This window comes from Netta rufina, assembly GCF_964035555.1.
Source record: "Netta rufina genome assembly, chromosome: 4".
Taxonomy (NCBI): domain Eukaryota; kingdom Metazoa; phylum Chordata; class Aves; order Anseriformes; family Anatidae; genus Netta; species Netta rufina.
In genome coordinates, this window is record NC_140127.1 from 75826917 (window position 1) to 75849137 (window position 22221).

The 22221-nt window shown below is 53.1% G+C and overlaps 1 protein-coding gene across 2 annotated transcripts in view; it reads left to right on the top strand.

Annotated features, from left to right (window-relative positions):
- EXOC6B (exocyst complex component 6B) overlaps positions 1 to 22221 on the top strand; it is a 273231-nt gene that overhangs the window by 245280 nt on the left and 5730 nt on the right. For both annotated transcript variants that reach the window (XM_084286237.1, XM_084286238.1), the window contains one exon: positions 18118 to 18230. In XM_084286237.1, coding sequence (XP_084142363.1) covers positions 18118 to 18230 — 113 coding nt within the window. The remainder of the gene's footprint in view (positions 1 to 18117; positions 18231 to 22221) is intronic.

A 22221-nucleotide genomic window follows, 5' to 3' on the forward strand; every position in this document is an offset into this window, starting at 1 on the left:
AATTATTGCAATAAATCTGTCTCCGTTGGATCCCTTCAGTGGCTGCAGTGCATGGCTGTGGCTGTGGCAACAGGTCCTGGTGCAGCAGCATCCTCCCCGCTGCTCTTAATGAACTCCTTGCTGCTTCCTTAGCCCCCGGGGAACTGCCTGTGGTTCGTCTCCCGTTACATGTGGTGTTCACCCACTCTGCGGCTGCTGTCTCCTGGCACAAGCTCTGTAACCCTCCCTTGTCACCTTTTTTTGCTAAAATCCTGAGCTGAAAACCTTCCGTGCCCTTCACTTCTTGCTTGCTCCCTGCGCTTACAGCTTCACGCCTTGTCTCTCCATCTCCCGATCCTTTTATTTGCGTCTTTTGGGATGCCCCTTTGCAAGAGGGATGCGGAGTTACACATAAACTTTGCCTGGGATATTTATTATACGTAATACAGGATATAATCCAACATATAATAGGATCCTATACATAACGTGATCCTTTCCAAAGGAAAACAAGACCCAGGCAATCGTGTCGCCTGCCAGTTCTGTCTGGGCCTTTCGCCCTCCCCTCTGCTCCTCCCAACACTTGCTGAACACGCTGAAGGAGTGCGCTGAGATTTCACCGAGGGTGAATTGTTATTAAATTACGAGATTTGTTGAAATCGCCAGCGGGATGGATGAGAAGGGAAGCCCAGCAAGCGTCTGGGCTGTGCCCAGAGCTTGGTTACACCTGGAGAACCCGCCGGGAGGAGGGCTGTACGGGTGGGACGAGCTTCAAACCAGGCTGGTTCATCCTTGTATCCGAACCAATTGTTCACAAGACACAAACTTAGCCAATGCCACGCTTGGTTAATTCGGTGCACACTGAAACACTTGGCCGGGGCTGTGGGTGAGCCACTGGCTGACTCTGGAAATGACCCGACCTTTAAGTCCCACTCGGCCCAATTATTTTTTTTTTATAAAAAAGGAATTGCTGATTTTCAACATCTCGGAAACTGCGGGCTGGTTATTCCTGGGCTTTGTGTGCTCGTCTGTGCTTCCCGGAGTGTTTTAGGGCTTAGCTCTCCCCCCGTAGCATCGCACTAGGTGTGATAATGACCACACCACAACATTTCCCACAGCTCCTTCGTACCCTTGGCAGCTCCATCGCAGCCCTGTGTTCGCCACGGCAGCTCTGACGGCCTGGAGGCAGAGAGGAGCCGAGTGCCATCACCTCGAGCTGCGGTTTATCGATTGCCGGTTACGAACTCGGGCTGAATAATTCAGAGAGCAGACAGCCCCGTGGCTCAGCTCTGCTTGGGCAGCCCTAGCTTGTACCATAATTAATTTAAATTCTGTTTTTTTTTTTTTTTTTTGTCTTAATAATTCACTTGGCCTCTTGAATCAGGTTGTTCTTAGCTGTTCGTGCTGGTGGAGGGCAGGACGGCACGCGGGATTCGAGAGTTTGGGCACCGTGTCCCCAGCGCTGGCAGCCACCGTGCCACCAGAGGTTTCCAAGCACAAATCCCTGTGGGTTTCCATCGCAGCAGGATTGCAGACGCCTCGTCACAGCCTGCAGAAGAGGGATTTTTCCCCCCGTTGGTGCTTTGTGCAGACTGCCAGCACCTCCAGGCTCTGCGCGCGGGGATGCTGCAGCTCCAGCCGTGCTGCGCCGTCACCACCAGGTCACTTTGGGTGAGCAAGAAACCTGCCATAGAGCTACAGAAGCGCCTTTGGCACTGATAAAACTCCCTGCGTGATGAATTTACATGCTTTAGGGCTGAACCCCACAGGCAGACACAGCCTGGAGAGTTTTGTCTGAGCCGTTCTGCGCATTCGCTCCCAGGGGACGTTAAAAAGGCGGCGATAAGCGGTGCCGTATTTAACACTGCACACGTATGCAGGACAAGAGGAGGAGAATATCAAATGCCCGAGGTTCTCCGTGCAGCTAAAAGGCAGCATTGTTTTCCCTCTTGCACATCCCAGCATCTTTTTACTTCTGCTTTAGGCATTAGATGAAGCCTGTGAGCACGCAGATGATGAATAACCCATATGATTCCCATCTCAGCTGCAGCATCTTTCTGAATCTTTCTTCCTTCTCAATCTACAGTGATTTTTATTCTTTTTTTTTCAGAGCAATTGCATTTTTTCGGAGTGTTTTCGTAAAGTGCTTGCTTGGCTGCTTTCCTGGAGGCCTTGCTGGGTCAGTGTCGGTGGCAGAGGCACGGCTCAGCCATCGCTGGGGCGCGCAGGTCACGGACCCCCCGACTTGGCCGTCTGAATAAGTGATGAGAAGTCATGAAAAATTTGTAGTAGAGCACAAGGCAAGTTCAACGCGTGTCACGAGCTTGCTTGGCTTTTATTTATTTTTAATTTTTCTTTAGTTTTGAGTCCGGGGTCTAACTTATTCATGCTTCTGGGCCCTCCAGCAAATGAGCCCTCCTGAAAAAGGAAGGAGCATCAAGCCGTAGCCCGTGCTCAGGGGGGGGAAATCTCAAAGCAAGAGGAAGAAACGTGGAAGAAAACATTAAGGCAGGAATGACAAATGAGGCTCGGAGAGACGCTTGTTAGCAGCAAAGAGACGAGCAGCAGAATATAAACAGGAATTTCTTGGTGGAGGGCTGAAGTTTCAAAGGTGCGAGAAGTGCCGAACACCTCGACTTCTCCTGGGGCCAGGCAGACTGCAGCTCCTGTAGGTGAGGAGGAATTGAGAGCTGGATCCTGCTCTTCATGTATGATTTACAGCAAGCCTCCCGGGAGCCGGCAACTGCAGACTCTGGGCCGGTTCTCCAAAAATACGAAGTTCACCAAAGGGTGAGAGCAATCCTGCTGAGTGGAAATTGTAGTATCGCTGGCAATTTGAAATGAAACCCTGCATGCGGTTGCCTCTGGGGATGTGCGAGTAATTCTATCCCGTGTGGAGCAAGAGATGGGAATAGGTTGGGTGTAGAGACAGCCAGGCCGACTCTTCCTCCTAACTGTAAATTTTCGGGTTGAATAAGAGGCCTCTCTGTGTTTTCGGTTGCAACGTGCTTAGGTCCCATTCCTTCCCTTTGTCTGAATTTATCGATATTCATCTATCGCCTTTGATAGGGTCGCTCAGTCATCCTCTGCTTGTGCTGAATGCCCCGCTGGTGATTTATTTCCTTCCATAAGGATGGTGTCTGCATTCCTTCCTCTTCCTTTCCCCAATTCCTTTTCTTATTACCACTCAGGGCTTTCTCTGCGGGCAGCCTTCTGCTGCGGGTGCAGCTGTCCCAGCTGTAGGTGGGAGTTTTTGGGGCACCAGCCACCTCCTGCGATAGTTTGGTGGCTGAGGCCACTGTCCTAATCTGCAGAGGGAGGCACCCAAACCTGGTGAAATCATCTTCGAGCTGACCAGACCTCTTCAGACGTACCCAGGAGCAGAATTTCTTTCTTTCAGGACTCGAAGCGATCTCACAAAGCAATGGACCTGGAAGCAGGATGCGTTGTGCAGGTGTTGGCTGCATCGCCACCGTCCCTGCGCCCAGCAGTTTGGATGTGTCCTGGGGACAACGTGTGGCTCTTGCACAGCTCGCAGCATCAGAGGACTGGAAGGACAGCCGTGGTGCCACCAAAAGTTCCTCCAGGATGCGTGTGGCGAAGCAAAGTTAACGTTTGTTCTCTCCTTTTTCTCGGCGAGGAAAAGCTTTGATTACCCTGCTAGGTGTGGAGCCGAGTTTCTTGTTTCGATTTGCTTTCCAGGCCTGTCGAGAATTGCCTGGTCAGCTCCACGGCAGTGATTCACTGACAAAATGTTCTCCATCTTCTTTGTCAAGCCCTCGGCAGCCGTGGGGTTGGATGGAAGGGAGGATGACTGCGGGGCTGAGCTGGCAAACCGAGCCCTGGGACTGCTCGTGGCCAGGGCTGGTCCAGGAGAGCTCCCAGCTCCGTCACACCTCTGCCTGCTCCGTGGGGTCCCCTCGCTGTAAATGGCTCCTCTCACACCATCGTGGGCCCTGATGTTTGCAGAAATACTCTTGGTTGGAGTTGTGCTAAGTAGGTTTTTGTGTGTATCCAAATCGAAGCTTCAGTGGGGCTTGGTTTGGGGATTTGTGAAGGGGAGCAGCCCTCAGAAGGGCAGCTGAGATGGGGACGATCTCAAAATACGCCCAGGTTTCACCAACTTAAAGCCATGTAGAAGGGGTTAGGCCAGCAGGGAGCAGGTGCTAATTACTGCTAATGCTGCTGTGCTTGATGGAGGCGATGCATTGTCATCATCATGGAGCAGAAGGGGGAAACGATACATCAGAAGGAAAGGCAGCGATTTGCTTCAGGATTAAAACTTCCCTGGAGTTTGGGGAAGTCACATCCCTTCATTGCATCAGTGCAGAACTGCAAGACCACATTTCTGGTCAAAAAAAAAAGAGGAATTTGCCCAGTGGAAAGTTCATTTGTGTGCGTGTGCCCGCTGTTTGCACAACCCAGGATTCATTCTCTTTTACAGCTTTGGCCCTGGCTTTTGCTGCGCGCCACCTTGGCTCCCTTTTCTTCCTCACAGCCTCCACCGTGGCTGGAGCGTTAGGCTTGCTTTCTTATTTATTTAAATATATTTCTTTTTTGTAGCTAACAATGACCTCAGCTGTTTGTTTAAGGAGTTCATAACCCCACGCAAGTTTTACGACGACGAGAAGGAAATTTGCAAGAAGCCCTTTGGTTCCGAGTATCTGGCATTGATCTGCTGGGGTTCTGCTTTATGTTCCTATCAAACAACAATGAAATAGGAAGAAAGGAGAAAGTAAACAGCTCGGAGTAAATAAAGACAAACCCGTGTCATTCCACCCTTCCCCAAATACTGCCATCCAACCACAGGAAACGGCGAGCAGACGGCTTGGCCCAGCTCCGTGCTCCCCGGCCGTCTGGCCGCGCACATGTGCAGGATAACGGTGCGGAAATAAGTGAATGAGGCAGCAAAACAGCGAAGGAAACGCGCCTACCTACGTGGAAACCCTGACGTCTAAGAGAGCTTGAGAAAAAGAAAAGCTTTGAATAGAAGGAAATGGAGCGGCGCGGTGTCGTACAATGCCCACACGCGGCCGAGCCCCCTCCGTGTGCAGCAGAAAGGGGATGCCCGGCTTGGGAGTGGGGCTGCGCTTCTGGATTTGAAGCCGTGCTTGCTTTGGGTTTGACCCTACCGAAGCTGTGTGAGCTGGCCAGATTCGTGAGGGTCTTGCAGCTTTTGGAAGGTTTTCACTGCCTGTGGCCGTGCAGGAGTAGGTGAGAGTTAATGGAGCCTTCAGACAGCAGAGCGAAGGCTTGGTGCCGAAACCTGAGCAGCAATTCCCCGAGCAGAAGCAGGTTCAGGGCAGGATCATCCCTCTGCTCTGGCCAAGGAAATCGCTCTGCCTTCACCCTCTTTTCATGCTTCGTTTCTGCTGAACTCGGTGATCTGAGCACGGGGCAGCTTCGAGCTGTTCCCTACAGAGCTGCTCCCTCTTGGCTGGCCCAGTTCAGGCAGGGCGCCGTGCCCAGCTCTCGCCTCCTTTCCCCGCAAATTGCTTTCTAATGCGTCGATAACACTGTGTGCACACCATAAAACATCACTTCCCTGCGTTTGGACCTTGCATGTCAAGGTGATTTCGCGGCAGCGGCGAGCAGATTGCCTCCTTTCTCCCCTGGTCAGCTTATCCCAGCTCTTGGCATCTGAAATCTGGCTTTGTTTACACCTTTCCAGGGCCCTGACAATAAGCGCAAGGCCATCCAGAGGTTAGTGTGACACCGTGCAAGGAAAGGCCTTTGCTTTGTTTTCAGATTCCTCCCGAGGTTTTGTTTTAGCTGCAACAAATAGCCATAAATCCTGCCGCTGCTGCCCGTGCCCGGCGGAGCCCCGCGCTGCCCCGCTGCAGAGCAAAGCGAGCGGATGCAGGATCGGGGCAAAAACTCACCATTTTCTCCAAAGGAGATGTTTTCTGCAAAAAAAGGCGAGACGTAGCTGACCACATTATAGGACAGACCTTACCTAGGTTTGAATTTCAAGTCCTTCTCTTTACACTCTTTCTGGAAACGGGTTTTTGGGGGAAGCCTGGGGGTCCGGTGGATGGGGTTGTGGGGCACGCAGCTGCCCAAAAAGCATCGAGTCGCCCACCCCTGCCAGGTGCAGCCCAGCGATTTCGTGGCCTTGGGGTTTAAAATCTGCTTTGTCCTGGAGGTGCTGAGAGGAGTGGAAGAGGCATCCAAAGGGTGGCGTCCATTCAATTGAAAAAGACACTCTGGTACAGCCGAGATGGAAATAAAAGGTGTAATAATGGATTTTAATCAGGGTTTCGTTTTTCGCGGTAATTTATTAGTCTCTAGAAGCCGAAGAAGTACAATTTTTCACTTAAGCAGGGCGTTACCAAGCTCACTGATTTCTAACCTTCTGCAAAGTTATTTTATTTCTGTGTTTGCTTTTAGCCAAATGTTTCCTACCAGTCTTGTCCTCACAGCTGTTTTAAATATCCATTTGCTTGTGCGTCTGTCTCTCTGTAGAATACTCTAAATGGCTCTAAATGGCTCTCGCTGTTTTCCAAACAGTATTTCAGACTCTGGAAATCCATATCCCGCAGCCTTATAAAAATAGTTCTAATAAAGCCACCCAAATTGCCAGCTCCTTCCGTGGGCCAAATTAGTTTTGCAGGTGACGCCACTGAACAGGGGAACGCCTCGCGCCCGTGCGGGGACGTCCCTGGCAGCCGGGGCGTCTTGCAAAGCGCTGCTTAAACCTGAGCAAACCCTCCAGGTGGGTCGGAGGGAGCTGGCAGCACCCAAGCCAGGGCACCCCCAGTCCTGGGCAGAGATCCCAGTGTCACCAGTTCCTTGTGTTTTGGTGCTGAGTTGCTCCATCGGACGCCTTCGCTTTGGGCAGGCTCCCCCAGGATGCGTTGGGGTCGGTCTTATCCCGGCAGGTTGGTGCAGAAACCAGGGAAGAGAGGAGCAACGAGGACAGCAGACTGGGAGAAAGGGGCATTATTTTGGGTGAAAATGTTTTCTTAGCACTGCAGAATGAGCAGCTCGTGTCCCCACCTCTGCTGCCAGCTGTTACGGGGCTGTTTCATGGGGAGAGGACCACGGCGAGGAAATGATGAGAAGCACAGAACTGCCTGCAGTGCTCCCACCGTGGGTCCCTCCCAAGTCCCCTTCTCCTCCTGCATTCCTCAGACCATCCAAAATGTTTCCCCTCCTGCAGAGGTCTTACTTGGGGCTGGTTGTTCCATTAGGATGGGGTTCTGGAGGGGATGGCAAAGCCGTGGCTCTCCTGTTCCGGACCTCGTTAGCAGGGTGTGTAGGCTGGAAGGATTCACTGCAAGGTGGGATAAGTTTGGAGAGGAGCTCTGAATGTCCATTTCCAACCTCACAAGCAGAATAAAACCATCAGGCTGGCACAGCAGCATCTCCACCACCAGCCTGGGCCATGTGTGGGTACTGCAACACCCACAGCCACATCCTTATCCTCGCTCTTCCCGCAGGTGGTGGGTCTGGGAAGCAAGAAAGCCCAATCCTTTTTGTTTCCAAACAGAAAAAAATAATAAATAATAATAAAAAAAAAGGCCCAGGTCTGAGCCTGCCTCCTGCAAAGCCAGGCAAGGGCACCACAGTGTGTTTTCTGTTTACAGTAGAGCTTAAAGAAATAAGCATCAGTTACATAGGGGAAAAATGAGAACGCGCTCAAATTGGACCCCAGGGCAAGGCTCGCCGGGAACAATAGATCCTGTCCTTTCTGCTGAACAGAAACGCCGAGGATAAGGAGGAAGTTTTCATGAAAAGCAGAGGCTACGTTAGTTTAGTTCTGAGCGAATGTTAAAAAAAAAAAAAAAGGGGGAAAAAAGAAGGTATTTCAAGCACTTGAACTTGAGCGGCGGCTCCGTTTGGCTGCCCAGACGCTCTCCTCCCGACCCCGGCCGCATGAATCCCCGCTGACAGCGCGGGTGCTGAGCCGTGGTGCTGTGCCTCGAGCTCCCTTAGCCACGGGATGGATCGGGGCTGCCCCTGCCTCCCGTCACAGCGTGTGCTTAAAATAAATGGCCAAGGGGGCAGCCAGAGTTTAGGAGGCCGTGGCCCCGAGGGAGCCTTCCTCCCGCGCTGCCCGCTGGCGTGCCCACCGCCAGGCTCGGCCCTTTCTGCTTTTTTACCCTTTCCTGGGTGTTGTGAGCATCCCGGGGCCGCCTGGTGTGGCTTTTGGTGTTTGTATTTACGCAAGGAACCGTGCGGATGAGGCCGTGGATTCTCGCTGAGCCTCTCCAAAAAGTCACCTCCGGGCAGGAGCCGCTCGCTCCAGCTCACCGCGCGCGCAGGGGGCGGCGAGGAGGGGGCTGCTCTTTTCTCCCCCTTTTCCCCTTCCCCGTGTCCTGCCACACGTGAGGCCGGCTCCCAGCCCCACGGCCTTTTTCCGTGTCTCATTCCCTCTCCCCCCAAATTTATAGCCACGTTGCGCCGTACCGTTTAATCAAAGGGTACGTGACCGCGCGCTGCGGCGCAGGGTACAAGTTCAGCGCAAGGTGAATCTTGTCTGAGATAATCTGAAAGTTCACTCGGAGGTGAAGGCAGCGGCGGCTTCGCACAGACCGCCTGGGGTTAGCGAGAGGTCGCTTGTTGTTTTTTTTTTTTTTTTTTTTTTCTTCCTTTTTTTTCTTTTTTTTTTTTTTTTTTTTTCCTGTCCCCCTTTTTCACGCGTAAACAAAAGAAAAATGCAACTTGCGAGGGACTTGGCATCAGCTGAGCGGCAGGAAGGATGATTGTGGTGAGCTTCAGTGCCCGGCGAGTGCCAGCCCCTGGCTGTGGGGCCGAGGGAAAGAGATCTTGGTGCCTTTAGGGACCGGGACAGCGGGGTTGTTCGCGTGTCATAGCAGGGAAAGGAAGGACCCTGAGTGCTGTGCTCAGCAGGACATCGCCGTCCTGCTTGGTTCTGCTCCTGGCTGCTGTCCCTGTGCCCCGTGTGGGACATTTCCCATGGGGAACAACACACTGTGCCCCTCAGCGGGGTGTTTGGGCATCCCGTCCCGGCTGCGGGGTCTGGACTGAGCTAAAAAAATGTCCTGGTTGTTTTCTGGGCAGACACCGTGATGCTGCACGTCTGCACCTGCCTTTGGTGCTGAGCCCTCGGCGGATGGGGAGAGGGACCCGCTGCTGGTCCAGCACCTTGGGGCTGCTCACAGCAGCTCCGTACGGTGATGGGGGATGCTCGCCTCAAGAAAAATGCCTCTTTGCGGGATTTTTTCCCCCTCGGAGGTTGTAGGGTCGCTGATGGAGGTGGTTCGTACACGGGCTGATTGGGAGGACCGCTGCTTTGTGCCCTCTCCACCAGCTTCTGCGCCTTCAGGGGTTTCTGTGGGTCCTGATATCAGAGAGCATTTGCCCCGTTGTTTCTTAACACTTTTATCCAGAGCAGCCCCTTTTGCACCACAGATCAGGCAGGGCAAATCCGAGAAATCCACGAGGCTGAGCTTCCCCGAGCTGGGTTTCCTCGTAAATCCTCGTTTTCCAACCCTCACCTCCTTTTTGCTGATGCAGCCCTGCTCCGTGCCGGAGCGGGCTGGAAAGGCAGCCAGGGGCCGGGGCTGTCAGCTGGGAGCCGCAGGTGCTGCAGCAGCTCCGCCAGCGCCTTGGCTCCTCCAGGCTGCAGGAAAAATGCGAGGCACGAGGCAGGGCGGGGGGAAGACCCCTCCGAAAGATGCTTTTTTAATTTTTTTTCCCCTCTTTTCCGACCTTGGGTAATGTGCGTGTTCGCTTTCTATTATTGCCTTGCACTTTGGCTCAATCCGCTTCCTTTCCCACCCAGGCTGCAGGGAAGGTGATGCTGTACACGAGGGCGCATCAGGGCTCCGTGCTCTCATCTCTCAAGACGGAGCATGGGTTTTTTCTTACCAATACCAAAACCAGTTCCTCTTCCCCGTTCAGTAACAGCTTCAGAAATGCCTTTTTGCCCTCCTCGCTTCTAAGAACTGCTATCTGTGCCGTGACAACCTCGAGAAGTCGAGCCGAGCACTTTCCAAGCCCCGTGCCCTAAATTCAGCCCCCGTAGCCGCGGACGCCGACCCCAAGCACCCATGTGGGACTTTTCAGCCGAGCTCCATCCACGGAAGGGCTCTGAAACCAGCAAGGAGGTACCAGAGGGATGCTTCTGGAGGAGACATCCCTGCTTCGGCAATGAATCCCTCTTTGTGGCTGGTAAATGGGAACTCAAAGTGCTATTCAATAGCATCCCTCGAGAGCGGGCTCCCCAGACTCTTTCATTTCTTTTGGCCGCTGCCCAGTATTGTCTCTTTGTCTTACGCGGGTTGTAGGATCTGGAGGGTAGAACCCCTCTGATCTCCTCTGCGCGGAAAGCAGCATGCGAAGCTGTGAACCTGCAGGAAGAAATTTGATGAGCATAAATACTTATTTTCCTGAGTGCAAATTGGCTAATGAATCCCGCGTGGCCGAGTTCCCTTGTGTTCTTCTTCGCCATTCATCAAAATCCCCCATCTAGGCACTTATCGCTGAAACCAGCTGATTTTGTCCTGAAAACGCCAGCGTTTTCGTACCGACCATTTCTGGCGCTTTGTTTTTTTTTTTATAAAACTGGCGTCGCACGGTGCTTTGCCACGGCTGGAGAAACTCGGGATTTCCCTAGAATTCAGCTTTCCCTGCGGGCAAAGCTCCAGCTGGTGACTAAGGCCACGAGCGTGCATCGTCGGAGCTGGTGGAAGCAGAAACGAAGCCGGCGGGGACTTTCCAGGAGCCCTCGAGATTGTCACCGTGCCGTGACGCCCTAATCCGCCGCCTCCCCACCCTCCGCTCCTCTGCTGCTTTGCATCAGTTCTCTTGAAGTCCAACGGTGTTTTGTGGCTCCTTCGTGTGGTTTGGGGTTGGGCTGAGAAAACCATTTTAAGCCCTAAAGGGATTTTTTTTAATATAATTTATTTTTTTATTTTTTTGCCGTGTGCGCAGAGCTGAGCTCGTACCAGAAACACAGCACCTTTTGGGTAACGTTGCCGTGTGTTTGTAAGCTTTTAATGAGGCTTTTGGAAGAAATATCTTCTAAAAAAGCAGAAAAGTCAAACGGTGCAATCGCACCATTCCTTCAAAGCCGGTGGAAAGCCAGAGGTTTTCCTCCTAATAGCCAGGGAACATTTGCAGATGGAAAACCAGAAGACCTTTGTGCACGCACGGGGCGAGCTTTCTGGAGACCTTCCCCTGGAAATCCGATGTAAGAAATGCAAACCTATAAACAGGCAATAATACGGATCCAAAAACAATCCAGACTGGCCAAATTAAGGCTTTGTCAGTCTCAAACCTCCCTGTTACATACTGTCCCTGCTGCCATAAATCTTCCTGGATTCTTCTCATGTGTTTTTTTTTTTTTTTTTTTTTTTTTTTTCCAAGAACTGCTTCACTTCTACAGATATAAGAAAGCAGAAGAGGGAAAAATAAAATTGCTGCCTTGACTTGCAAAATAAACCCAGTTAAGATGGGAGACGAGGAGCATGGCACTGGTTTTCCTGCCTTTAGCCTGAGGGCTGAGGAGGAAGGACCTGGAGGGGACCTGGAGGGGACCTGAAGGACCCCTCGCTCAAGGTGCCCTCAATTCTTAGAGAAAATCTTAGTTTCCAGTGAAATCGCCGAGAGATCTCCTCCTGCTTTCATTTAGGCCACGGTTTTGCCCTCCCTGTCTCTCCCAAGCTGACGAGCAAACATCATGTTCCAATTCCTGGTGCCTTTTCTTCTTCGCGAAGCTATTGTCCAAACCCCCGTCTCCCCACGGGTTAGCGTATTTCTTTCTCTTTCAGTATTCCTTTCCCACGAGGCGTAATTGAAACCTCCCCAAAATAAATTATTTTGAATGCAGTTGTCTGTGTGGCTGCCGATGTTGGAAACTCCTTGGGCTTTTTGTGCTCGGTAACAATTCCCCTCTTGGTGCCGGTAGGGGCTGCTCGGCCGGTGGTGGGGATGGACAAGCTTAGGGGTGGGCAAACTGGGGCTGGAACTGGGCTGGATCCAGGATTTTCTCCTGCTTTTGCACCCAGGAGTCTCCCCTGGGTGTTTGCTGGTCCCTAGGGAATGGCCTCGACCCTTTGTTCGGGTGGGATTTGGGGTGGTGATGGGGTGGGACCTGGGGGCTGCCTTGCGCCGAGCCTCTCGTGGTCGCCTCTATCAATGGGGTTGTGGTGACGAGCCACCGAAAGGAGGTTTCTAAAGACAAGTTCTGGGAAGGTTTTTATGTGAATGGTGTGATTTCTTGCAAACTGAAACTCGGCTGCTTTGTAGGTGGCAGGTCAAGGCGGTTTGTTCTGCTCGCTGCCCACGGCCGGGTACCGGGGAAGAGCACCAGGCTTGGAGGTTGTAAGGGCCGGGAGGGGACGTGCTGACAGAGCTTTGCAGGGCTGAGTTCAGCTGGGTTCTGGAAATATTCGCTCCTTCTCCCCCTAGAAAGCAAGAGCTGCTGGTTGTGGGCATGGGCTGGTGGCAGGTTTCGGGGCAGGACTTCTGCCTCCAGCTGGGAACCCCAAAAAAGTTCTCTTAATCTCTCTCTGCCAGCTCTTCTCTGTCCCCAGCACCCAGGAGGCATAAATTTGTGTTTTGTGTGTGGCAGAGCCACTTCTTCCGTGCTGCTTTCCTGGGCATTGATCTGAATCCCTGCAAAAACCCACGCCAAGGAAAATCTCACGCACCCGCTGCTGGCACCACCTCGACCCCGACTCCTGCCCGAAGATGCATCAGGTTAACTCCGGTTCCTTTAGCTCGGTTCGCTGGGAGAAATCCGGGCTAATTGCCTTTCAGGTTGTCCAAACAGGTTGCAAAATGGGCCAGCTAATGGTCACGAGTCGTCCTGCCCTTTTCATCCCCCGGTGCGTGTGTGCACGCGTGCTGACGGCGTTTGCTTTGGGTTTTTCCTGGCAGGAGGAGCTCTGCAGAGCACCTTGTGAGCCCCGAGCATCACAGAAAGCTGCAATTCCTGATGGAGAAAAATGTATGGGTACGTGGGGAGAAATGGATTAAAAGGATATGAGCAGCAGGCATGTGAGAGTTCCCCCAAACCGGGCTTCTTACAGGGAGATTTGGTGCTTTATCAGATGTTTCCTATCAGCCTTCACGCCTTCTCAGGTGGTGGAGATGCTCTGATGGCAGAGGAGAGTCCTTTTCAGACCATCTTGCTGCTCTCTCTTGTCACTGAGAGTAAATATTGCAGGGGATAAGAGGAGAAGGGATGTTTGTTTCTGGGATGCTGCATTTTTACTCTATTAAAGGGCATCAAGCTGGCGTTTGTAGACCTTGAAATAAAACAAGAGTTCATCTTCGGGATGGGGTTGGTTTTCCTTTCACCACCTGGTTACTGCCTCGCCATGAAACTCCTGTGCCAGCTCACCTCTGGCAGTGTTTTTTTTTTATAGATAAGGACATTTTGTGCATGAATTTGGCCCTGCAGAGCCAGGATGCTGACAAGCAACGGGGCTGGGGTACATTTTGCGCGACCCAGCCGTGAGAGCGGAGGCTGCGATAGCACAGCTGACCCACACAGAGCCCAAAGGCATTTCTCTTTCACAACCGCGTCCCTTCAGCGGGGATTGAAGAAAACAAAACGTTTGCCTGCCAATTTGGTTTCCATTCCTGGCTGACCTGCAGGCTGCCCTCGTGGCTTGGAGCAGCTCTGCTCTTGGACGGGTGCTCTTTACTTCTAATTCTGACGCTTTGCTTCGTGCTGCAGTAGCTGTAGCATCGTGTCCCGTGGCGAGGCGATGCTGTCCTGGGAAGCTCTTCCCTCCGTGTTTGCTGTTCAGGGGACAGTTGCTCTCCTCTTCCAGCAGCTTCCTCCATGAGCCCGGAGCATTTGGTGCATCTCAAGTGGCAAGTTCCCTGCAGGTCAGAAGCGTTTGGCTGCAAATCCCTGTTTGTGGATGCTCAGGGGGGTGCTGCACCATCAGTTCATAAGAAGAAAAAGAAATAAAAAGAGCCAGGTGTTGCATGAGGCCAGGGAATTCAGGAATTTTCACCTGTCCTGGAATAACACCTGGCCTTTGTGTCTTGGGCTTGTGGAAGGGGAAGAGGTGGGGACAGGTCCTCGGGGCCAAAAGGGTCCCATGTCCTGAGTCAACCCTGCAGCATCCTCTCGACCTCTCTGGAGATAGGACAAGTCTTTAGCACCTTGCTTTTCACCTTGGAAGGTGTGGATCTCCCCTTCCTGCCATCTCCATGCACTCTGGCCACCAGGCATCACCTCCCAGCTCTGTGCAGAGCCCACGGTGACTCTGGCACAAGCGTGACGTGCCGGTGTTTGCTTTATCCTCATCCCAGGGGCGCTGGCAAAGCTTCCAAACTGTGCTTTGAACCAGTTTGGATTCACATTACATTATTTCTGGCTTGGCTGAAAGAAGTTTATCCAGATTCAGTGCTGCTGTCTCCTGTCAGACAGAGCACGCTGCCCCTCTCCGCTCTGCACCCGGGGGAGAAGCGTGCAGAGCCCCCGCCGTGCCCCAAATCCCTTGGCCACCAGCGCATCCTTTCCCTGTAGGTGACATGAAAAACATGCCTTTGTTTTGAAAAAAATACCTCTTTCTTTCAAGAGTTTGAGCCGGTGATATAGAAGGGAAGTGAAAAGGAAGCATTTTTTGAGGGGGAACTGCAGGAGGTGAGCAGAAGGTGCTTTTCTGCCCCCGCCACGGGCAGTTTGTGGCAGGAGCTCCTTCCCAGCTCAGATCCTTCTTTCCCTTGGGTCCCCAGGGACAGCAGGGCTGGGTTTTGGTGCACCTTCGTGTCCTTGCCACCCTGCTCGGTGGCGATGGGGACGTGAGCGAGCACCTGGGCTTGGTTTCCTCTTGGTTTCGGAGGCACAAAGTGTGTGTGCCGGGGCGCTGGGAGGGCGTTCCCGGCGCAGCTGTGTTGCTTGTGGTTTTCTGTATGTGTCTGCGTGTGTATAAAAACAGATTTTTTTCCACTACCTTTCTTTTGGAGCCCTACTCGAGCCGTTCTCCTCTTTTAGAAATACGTTCTTGAACACGGACACCTCTTGTGGAAAATGTGCTCCCCGGGCAGCCGCGTGGGTGCAGCCGGCCCCGAGCACGTCCGCAGCTCTCAGGGCACTTCCCCATAGCACAGCACAAGCTCCTTTTTCTTTCTTCCCCTCTTCTTTTCCTTTCCCCCAGCGTACGTGCTGTCGAGTTTGATTTATAGCCTCAAAAAGCAGACTCCGGTTTGAAGAATTAATGGTATTTGCATATTTTATTTGGAATCTCCCCTGGAAGGCCACTGCTGCCCAGCGCCGCCGTGCAGCCACTTTTTCCTTTCCTTTTTCTTTTTCTTTTTTTTTTTTTTTTGGTGTCGTTCAGATTTAGCAGCAGAGGTGAAAAGTTGAAACGGTAAAACCCATAAAACCGCATTTATGTGACAGATAAATCGTTTTGAGACAGCTCTCCCCGAGCCGTGCAGGCTTCCTCCTGCAGGACCTCTCTCCCCCCCAGCCCCAGCCCGCTTCTGCCACGCGCCTTGCGGCAGAGCCCTGCAAGCACCAGGGGTGCTGAGCTCGGCCCCGAGCATCCTCAGTCCTGTCTTGCCAGCAAAATTGATGCAGGCCAACAGCTGTAACACCCTCGGGCTATCCGTCAGTGTCAGCAGCCAGCTCGTGGGAGCGTGGCTCTCCGGACACACGGGGAAGGTGCAGCCTGGGTGGGTTTGGGTTTAGGATGGTGATTATTTACAGGGTTTCTGGGTTTCTGTGCTTTCTTTTCGTTCTTTTAGCCGTGCGTGCACCTGGAGATACCAAACTGGGTGAAAAATGAGATGAGGATAAAACATCTTCCCCCATCACCCCCTCAGGGCAATGGCAGGGTGAGCAAAGGCGCCGTGCCCCCAGCGCAGGCAGGTCCCAGCGGTGTGGGTGACGTGGCTCAGCTTGACCCTGCTGGTGATATGCTCAAGCACCCAAGAGTGGCACGGGGAGAAGAGGGCACCTGCTGAAATTTTCAGCCTCATCCATGGTGGCTGTGTTGCTTCAACCCAGCCCCAGGAGCTGGCCTGGAAGCGGAGATGAAGCCCAACCCTGCTCCACCACGGCTCGTCCCTGGGCCGTGCGCCATCCCGGCCACTCGTCACCAGGCTCAGTGGGATCAGCAAACCTCAGCTCGGGCTCCTGAGCTGGGGAGCAAGCTGTCCTAGATGTCTGTTCGTTCCACTTCTGCCTTACACTACCCCAGTGCTGAATTTCTGTCTTTCAGAGAGGTGCACGAGAGGTTTGTGCAAGCCCTTCCCTCAACCATCCTCTGCTCCTGTAGAGCTCCCTAAGCCTCTGCTGTGCCCCTGCTGCCTCCCCATACTGTTTATAACAGCTCCTCAGGCTGCTTTATTCAAATCTTCCCATAGCCCACTTCTAATCTTTCTCTTTTTCTTTCTTTTTTTTTTTTTTTTGGTCCCTTTCTTCTGGGACTTTATTTCTAACCCCCATGAGCTGCTACCTGGTCCCTGGACGGTCCAGCCATGCACTTTCTGCAGAAATAACTTGTGATTCCTTGCCCGCGGCTTGCTAAGGGCACGTTCAGCCCCCAGACTGCCAACGAGAGGACTCTGATGGGCTGGGGGAAGGCATTGAGCCCGTACAGCCCTTCCCGGAGCAGCAAACAAACCCGACAGAAGAGCTTTGGCCCCGCTGCGCCGTGTGAAAGGCGCACGTGAAATCCTATCCCGGGCTGGGGCTTTAAGGTGCCCTTTGGAAGAAAAACTCCCCGCCGATGATGTTCAGCCCCGGTTTGTAGTTGGCACAAAGGGCCCCAGATCTGACCTGCCGCACAAAGCCGCGCGGGACCGGGGGCTGGAAAAGCCCTCTTGAGGTCCCGGCTAATCCGTCCCCCCCGCCAGCGCGGGGGATTGTTCCCGACAGCTTGTTTTCTTTGCTCTGACCTACATAGTCAAAAAGAATCTTGTTGCCCATTTTTGTTTGGGACCTCGAGGTCTTCGAGGAGCCAAATCCCCGTCTTTGCAGGGCGGGCTGTGTTGTTAAACAGTGCTGGAGCCTCCAGGAACACCATGGAGACGGGGGCACAATGAGCCCTCTATGGCCCTCGCCTCGCCTGGGGACGGAATAGCGGGGCCCTTCTCCTCGGGGTGGGCACCAGGACGCCCAGCCACGGGAGATGAAGATGTCCCCGTTTTTGGCAGCCTGTCCTGCAATAGAGCAGTCACAGCAGCTCTCCGGGGCGGAAGGTTTGAGGATGGGGAGGAAACCCAGCAGCTCCTAATGAACATGTTTTGTACGGCTGGGATGCGCGCGGTGCCCGTCTGCGTGGCTAAGGCGTCCTCCGCTGTGCCCCCGTGGGGGAAAAGCGGTGGCAGGGTGGGGAGGCAAGTCCTGAGTCCTCTCGGATAGATTTGGGAGCTTGCCCTGGGCTTTTGCTGCCCTTGGAAGTGCTGATAAGGGAGGCAGCGAGGAGGAGAGCGTGGTGCGGAGCATCCCGGTGCGGGATTAGGGCAGGGGCAGGGGGACACCCAGGGGACTTTTGGCTCATTCCCCACCCAAACCAGCTCGGGGAGGGCTGTGGGTGTCCATGCCCGGTGCGTTCGGGTTTGCTTTGTGGAGACGGACAGCTTCAGGTGTGGATTTTGAGGGCTGGAGCAGGGTTACCACAGGACTTGCCTCTACCTCCTGCCTGCCCCGCGGCAGTCCGGGACGGCAGCGGTTCCTCTAATGAGTGTCTGGAAACCACCTGGGTCTCCTTCAGTGGCTGAGTTCACCTCAGATAAACCACCGAGCTCCTCGATGTGTCCTTGGGGAGCTGCAGTCACTGGGGACGTGTACAGAGCACTTGGAAGATGCTAGGAAAGGGAGCGGGCGGGGTGAGAAATCCTCGTGGCACTGTCTGAATGCAGCTGCTGGTTATCTGGGGACAAAAATAAATGTGGTGACTTCAAGCACAGAGGTGCCCTCCTTCTGAAGCACTTCAGGGTGCTTGGGCTCTTTTTCTGGCTCTGCCACTGACCTCCTGGGGGTGTTTCAGTCCTCATTCACATCCTTTGTGCCTCCGTTTCTTCCCCAAAACAGCGACAGTGCAGCAGGCTTTATGGCTAGGAGGTAATTGCTGCAGAACACGGCGTTTTTGGTTAACGCCACCTGCCCAGGCTCTTCGCCAGGCTCCCGATGAACCACCTGCTCGCTCGCCAGCTCTTTAAAATCCGTTTGTTTTTCTTTCCCTGCCTCTGCTGCAGCTCCTGGATCTGTTCATCCAGTGGGACTGGTCGACGTACCTGGCTGACTACGGGCAACCCACGTGCAAGTACCTCCGGGTGAACCCCACCACAGCCCTCGTCCTGCTGGAAAAGTGAGTGCGGGCCCGGGCACCCCGGAATATTTCCAGCCCCATTTTGCTCTATTTTGTGGTTCTGTGGAAAAAAAAGTGTGCTAAAAGCCCAGCTGTGGGACAGGGACAATGTCTCCAGGTGGCCATGTGCTCCAAGGCTTGCTCTTAGGGAGGACAGGACCCCTGCCAAGGGTAAATCTGAGCCCCGGGAGTGTGTGTGCAAGCAAAGCTTTTGCAGGGCATCAGCCCAAGCCCTGGGGCTGTGCTGAGGACCAGCAGGTCTGTAGGATCAGCTCCATAGGATTTCTGCAGAGGTGTGGGATCCGTCCCAGAGCACAGCGGGGAGGGTGGTGGCGGTGCTACGAGCCCGTGAGCGATGACAGGCACTCTCCGAATGCACGCCCTGGAGCACCTGGGGTCAAAAACTCCAGGTTTGGAAGTTCTCAGCCCAAACGGTGCACTCAGGCAGGGAATCAGAGGCTGGCTTCAGTCCCAAAGAGTGGGATTCACTTCCCTTGTAACCCTCCAGCACAAAACAGCAGAGAAAGGAGCCACCAGGCCACTTCTGCCCGTGGAAGGAGGTGGCCAAGTGTCACTTTCTCTGGTAGAAAGCCAGAGAGCTTCTCAGATAGAAAAGGCCTGGTAGAAAATCTTACTGCTTATCCGATAGAAAAGCAACCTGCCAGAAGGAAAGATTAATAATCCAAGCAGCTTTTGCCATGGCCACTCCATCGGTAGGTCTCACATGCTTGCAGTTAGATTTGTCCAGGTTTAACATGAAATCAGATCCTTGGGCTGAATTCGAGCTGGTTTTTTGGACTACCTTTCTTTCTCTGTTGCACGTATTGGAGAAGATCACCAGTTCAGAATTGGATTTAAACCTTTAGAAGGCTGAACTTGGTGGCTTCTAAGCTTTGTAGCTGCATCTGTCTGCAGTCCATGTAACTGCCCCATCTCCTCTCCCACAGATGAGAGCAGCCACTTTCACAGCAACTCACGGCATCCAAGTGATACCAGTCTCGTCCACAGGGACAAAAATGAAATAATTGGTGTGTGTAAAGCACTTTTAGACATTACAGCGTTATTTTTTATATGCGTTTATATGTGCTGTGCAAGGTGTTGTATTATTTGCAACATGTTTGCAACCCCACGTCCGTGGTAGAAATTGTGCAGTATATTCAGAGCTAGCAATAAAAAATAAATAATAATAATAATTAAAAAAAGAAAGTTTGGGCATGAAGCAGGCAGAATAGCCTAACCAGAGGGCTGGATACAGGCAGCCAGCTGGGGCTGCGGCAGCGAGGTGTGAGCACAGAGCAGGAAGGCAGGGCCGTACCCCTGGCTCCTCTCTCATCCCCCATTCCCGTGCCATCACCCCAGGTAACACTGGATCGTGCTCTCAGCAGTGTCATTAAAAGGCCACAAGCCCCAGCTCGGCTTGCCAGCCTTTTCCTAGAAAAAAAAACTCATTTTAAGGGTGACCAGGTGCAGCCCCTTTGCTTCCCACCCCCAGCCCCGCTGCAGCCACCACCTTGGCACCTGCATGCCCACGGCGCAGCATCCCCGGCACTGCCCGCCTGCTGCTCCAGGCTCTTCCCTCTCCCTGGTCGGACTCCAAACCTTTTGGGGAGCCTCCGACCATCGCCCCCAGGTCTCTGCACAGAGCCAGCCGCCAGCTTTAGGCACATCCCCTCCTGTCCCCACATCGGGAGCAGCTCCCCGGCCCCCTCCGCACGTAGCTGAGCTTTGCCGCCAGGGCGCCGTGAAATTCTGATCCGCTCATGCTTTTTTTTTTTTTTTTTTTTTTAACTTGTTCTCATGATTATCTCTTTTCCTAATCACACATCTCTCGTAGGATATCACGAGTGTAAGTATGCTGCTTGCTTGGGCTTTTACCCTCACCTCGCAGTGACTTTATTGTTTGGTTTAAATGGAGCACTAAATGATCTAAATGCAAGCTGCCTTTGAAACGGTTCCCTCCGGTAACTCTATCGGCTCAAATGCACTAATTAGAACTAAAAGAGGAGCTTTTACTGCGTTGCTTTTTTTTTTTTTTTTTTTCTCTCTTATAGATTAATTTAAACAAAGCTTGGCTCTATTTAAGGCGGTGTTTGTTGACAGGGGTGGGGACAGCATTGAGCTCTCTCTTTCCCTTCCTCTTACTTCTAATTCTGGGGCCAACGCACAGGGACCACGTTAGAAAACCGGGCTCGCTTCTCCTAGGGCTCTGCAGGCACACGCTTAAAGGAATAAAAGTGTCAATCCTCCACGGAGCTGCTGGAAAACACTGCCTCTCTGTTTCCAACCTGATACTCTTGGCGTCGGGATGCACAGCTCTATCTGGGGCCGTGCCTTCCAGCTCCAGAAAGCCCAGGCGCTTCCTATGGCCCAGGGCTGGAAAAGAAAGGGGAAATAAATTCGTCACCCCAATCCCAACGCCGATTCAGGGTGGTGTGGGATAAGCCTGGCTGGTGGAAGGGTGTTTCTCCATCCAGACTGCTTCTGTGACCCCAAACCTCTGCAGTAACACGAGTGGGAGCCTTGCGTGCTGACACCCTCACCCAGAGAAACACCCTTTGGACCTACAGCTCCAGGGTTCACCTGCACCGTCCCTGGCAGGCACAGGCTTGCTCTGTGAACACCCCGAGCCTGCAGGGAGGTAGTGAGCACCCTGAGCCTTGAACAAATACCCTTCGCTTCAGTCCTGCTCCCTTCATTTCAGTCCTGCTCCCTGCCAGCAGGGCTAGCGCAGCTCCTGCGCAGGGTGGGTTGGCACTTGGCAGTTCTGTCACCCTTCCCGTTATAGAGAGGAGCCATCCCACCCCACCTTGTGTGCATACATGGGATATTTGGGAGCAGGAGGGGAATGCCCGCTGCACCCACTGGGAAGCACACCCCCTTAGTTTTTCCAGGATTTGATGTTCTGCAGGCAAGTTAATTCGCTAAGGAAATCCAGCTTCGTGCTCCACATCCACACGATGCCCGGAGGTACCTCCTGTCCCTGCCAGGCACTCGGGCACTGCAGGTTCAGGAGGGGATCAGTGCACTGATAACAGCCCTACGTGCTCCAGCTTCGGCGCTGTGCACCCCGATGCAGTTGCTTTATCCCTGCAGCTCCATCCCAGTCATCCAAACCCCCCTCGGCAGGAAGCACGCCCAAAAGGTTCCTCGCGCACAGCCCCGGCGCTTTGTTCCAAGCATTTCGTGGAAATAAATCTACATCTGAGCGGCTCCCCCGAGCTTTTATCCCAGGATAAAAGCTTTCTTCCGAGGATAAAAGCTGCCCGGGATGAGGGCTGTTAGGCAGAAGATGCTCTGCTGTGAATTCCCCTCGCATTACCTGTGGGTATTACCGAGGCAGCACCTCGGTGCTTTTTGCTGCGAGCTCCCTGCGGCAGGCAGTGATGGATGGCCCTGGGTGGAGGTTTCCCAAGGTACAAGGTTTGCTTGCAGCACGTCTGATGTCCCTGCGTAACCTGTGAAATAGGAACAGAGCTCCCAGCCCTCTCAGGAAGGTGCTTTGAGGAGCTGCAGGGGGAATCGATGTCCTGCGTGAGGCTGGGTGTTTCCTAAATTCCTGGTACTGCAGCACCTCTGACCTGTTTGATTCAAAACCCTGCTTCCTGGCAGCACGGCTGCTGCCTGGTTCCTGCAGCGGAGCAGCTGGCGACCTGCTTTGGTTAAAAAAAAAAAAAAAAGAGAGAGAGAAAGAAAGAAAAAAAAAGTACTTATTTTGCTGAAGAAAATTGCTCCAAGATATCTTGTTACTGTTGGGCAAGCAGCTCGGCTGTAATCCTGTGTCTTTGGGCACTTACAACGTTAGCAAATTAGCCTCTGGGATAAGGTTGTTATCCTTATTTTCAGTTCCAAGCTGGATGTTTTTTGGAACATTTCAGATTTCCCTTTGGCTCTTTTTAGGGAGACTGAAGCATGAAAAATCGTAGATTTTTTTTTTTAATCGGTTACATGAGTTTGAAGGTTTTTTTTTTGTGCTCAGCTGACTCAAGCCCCT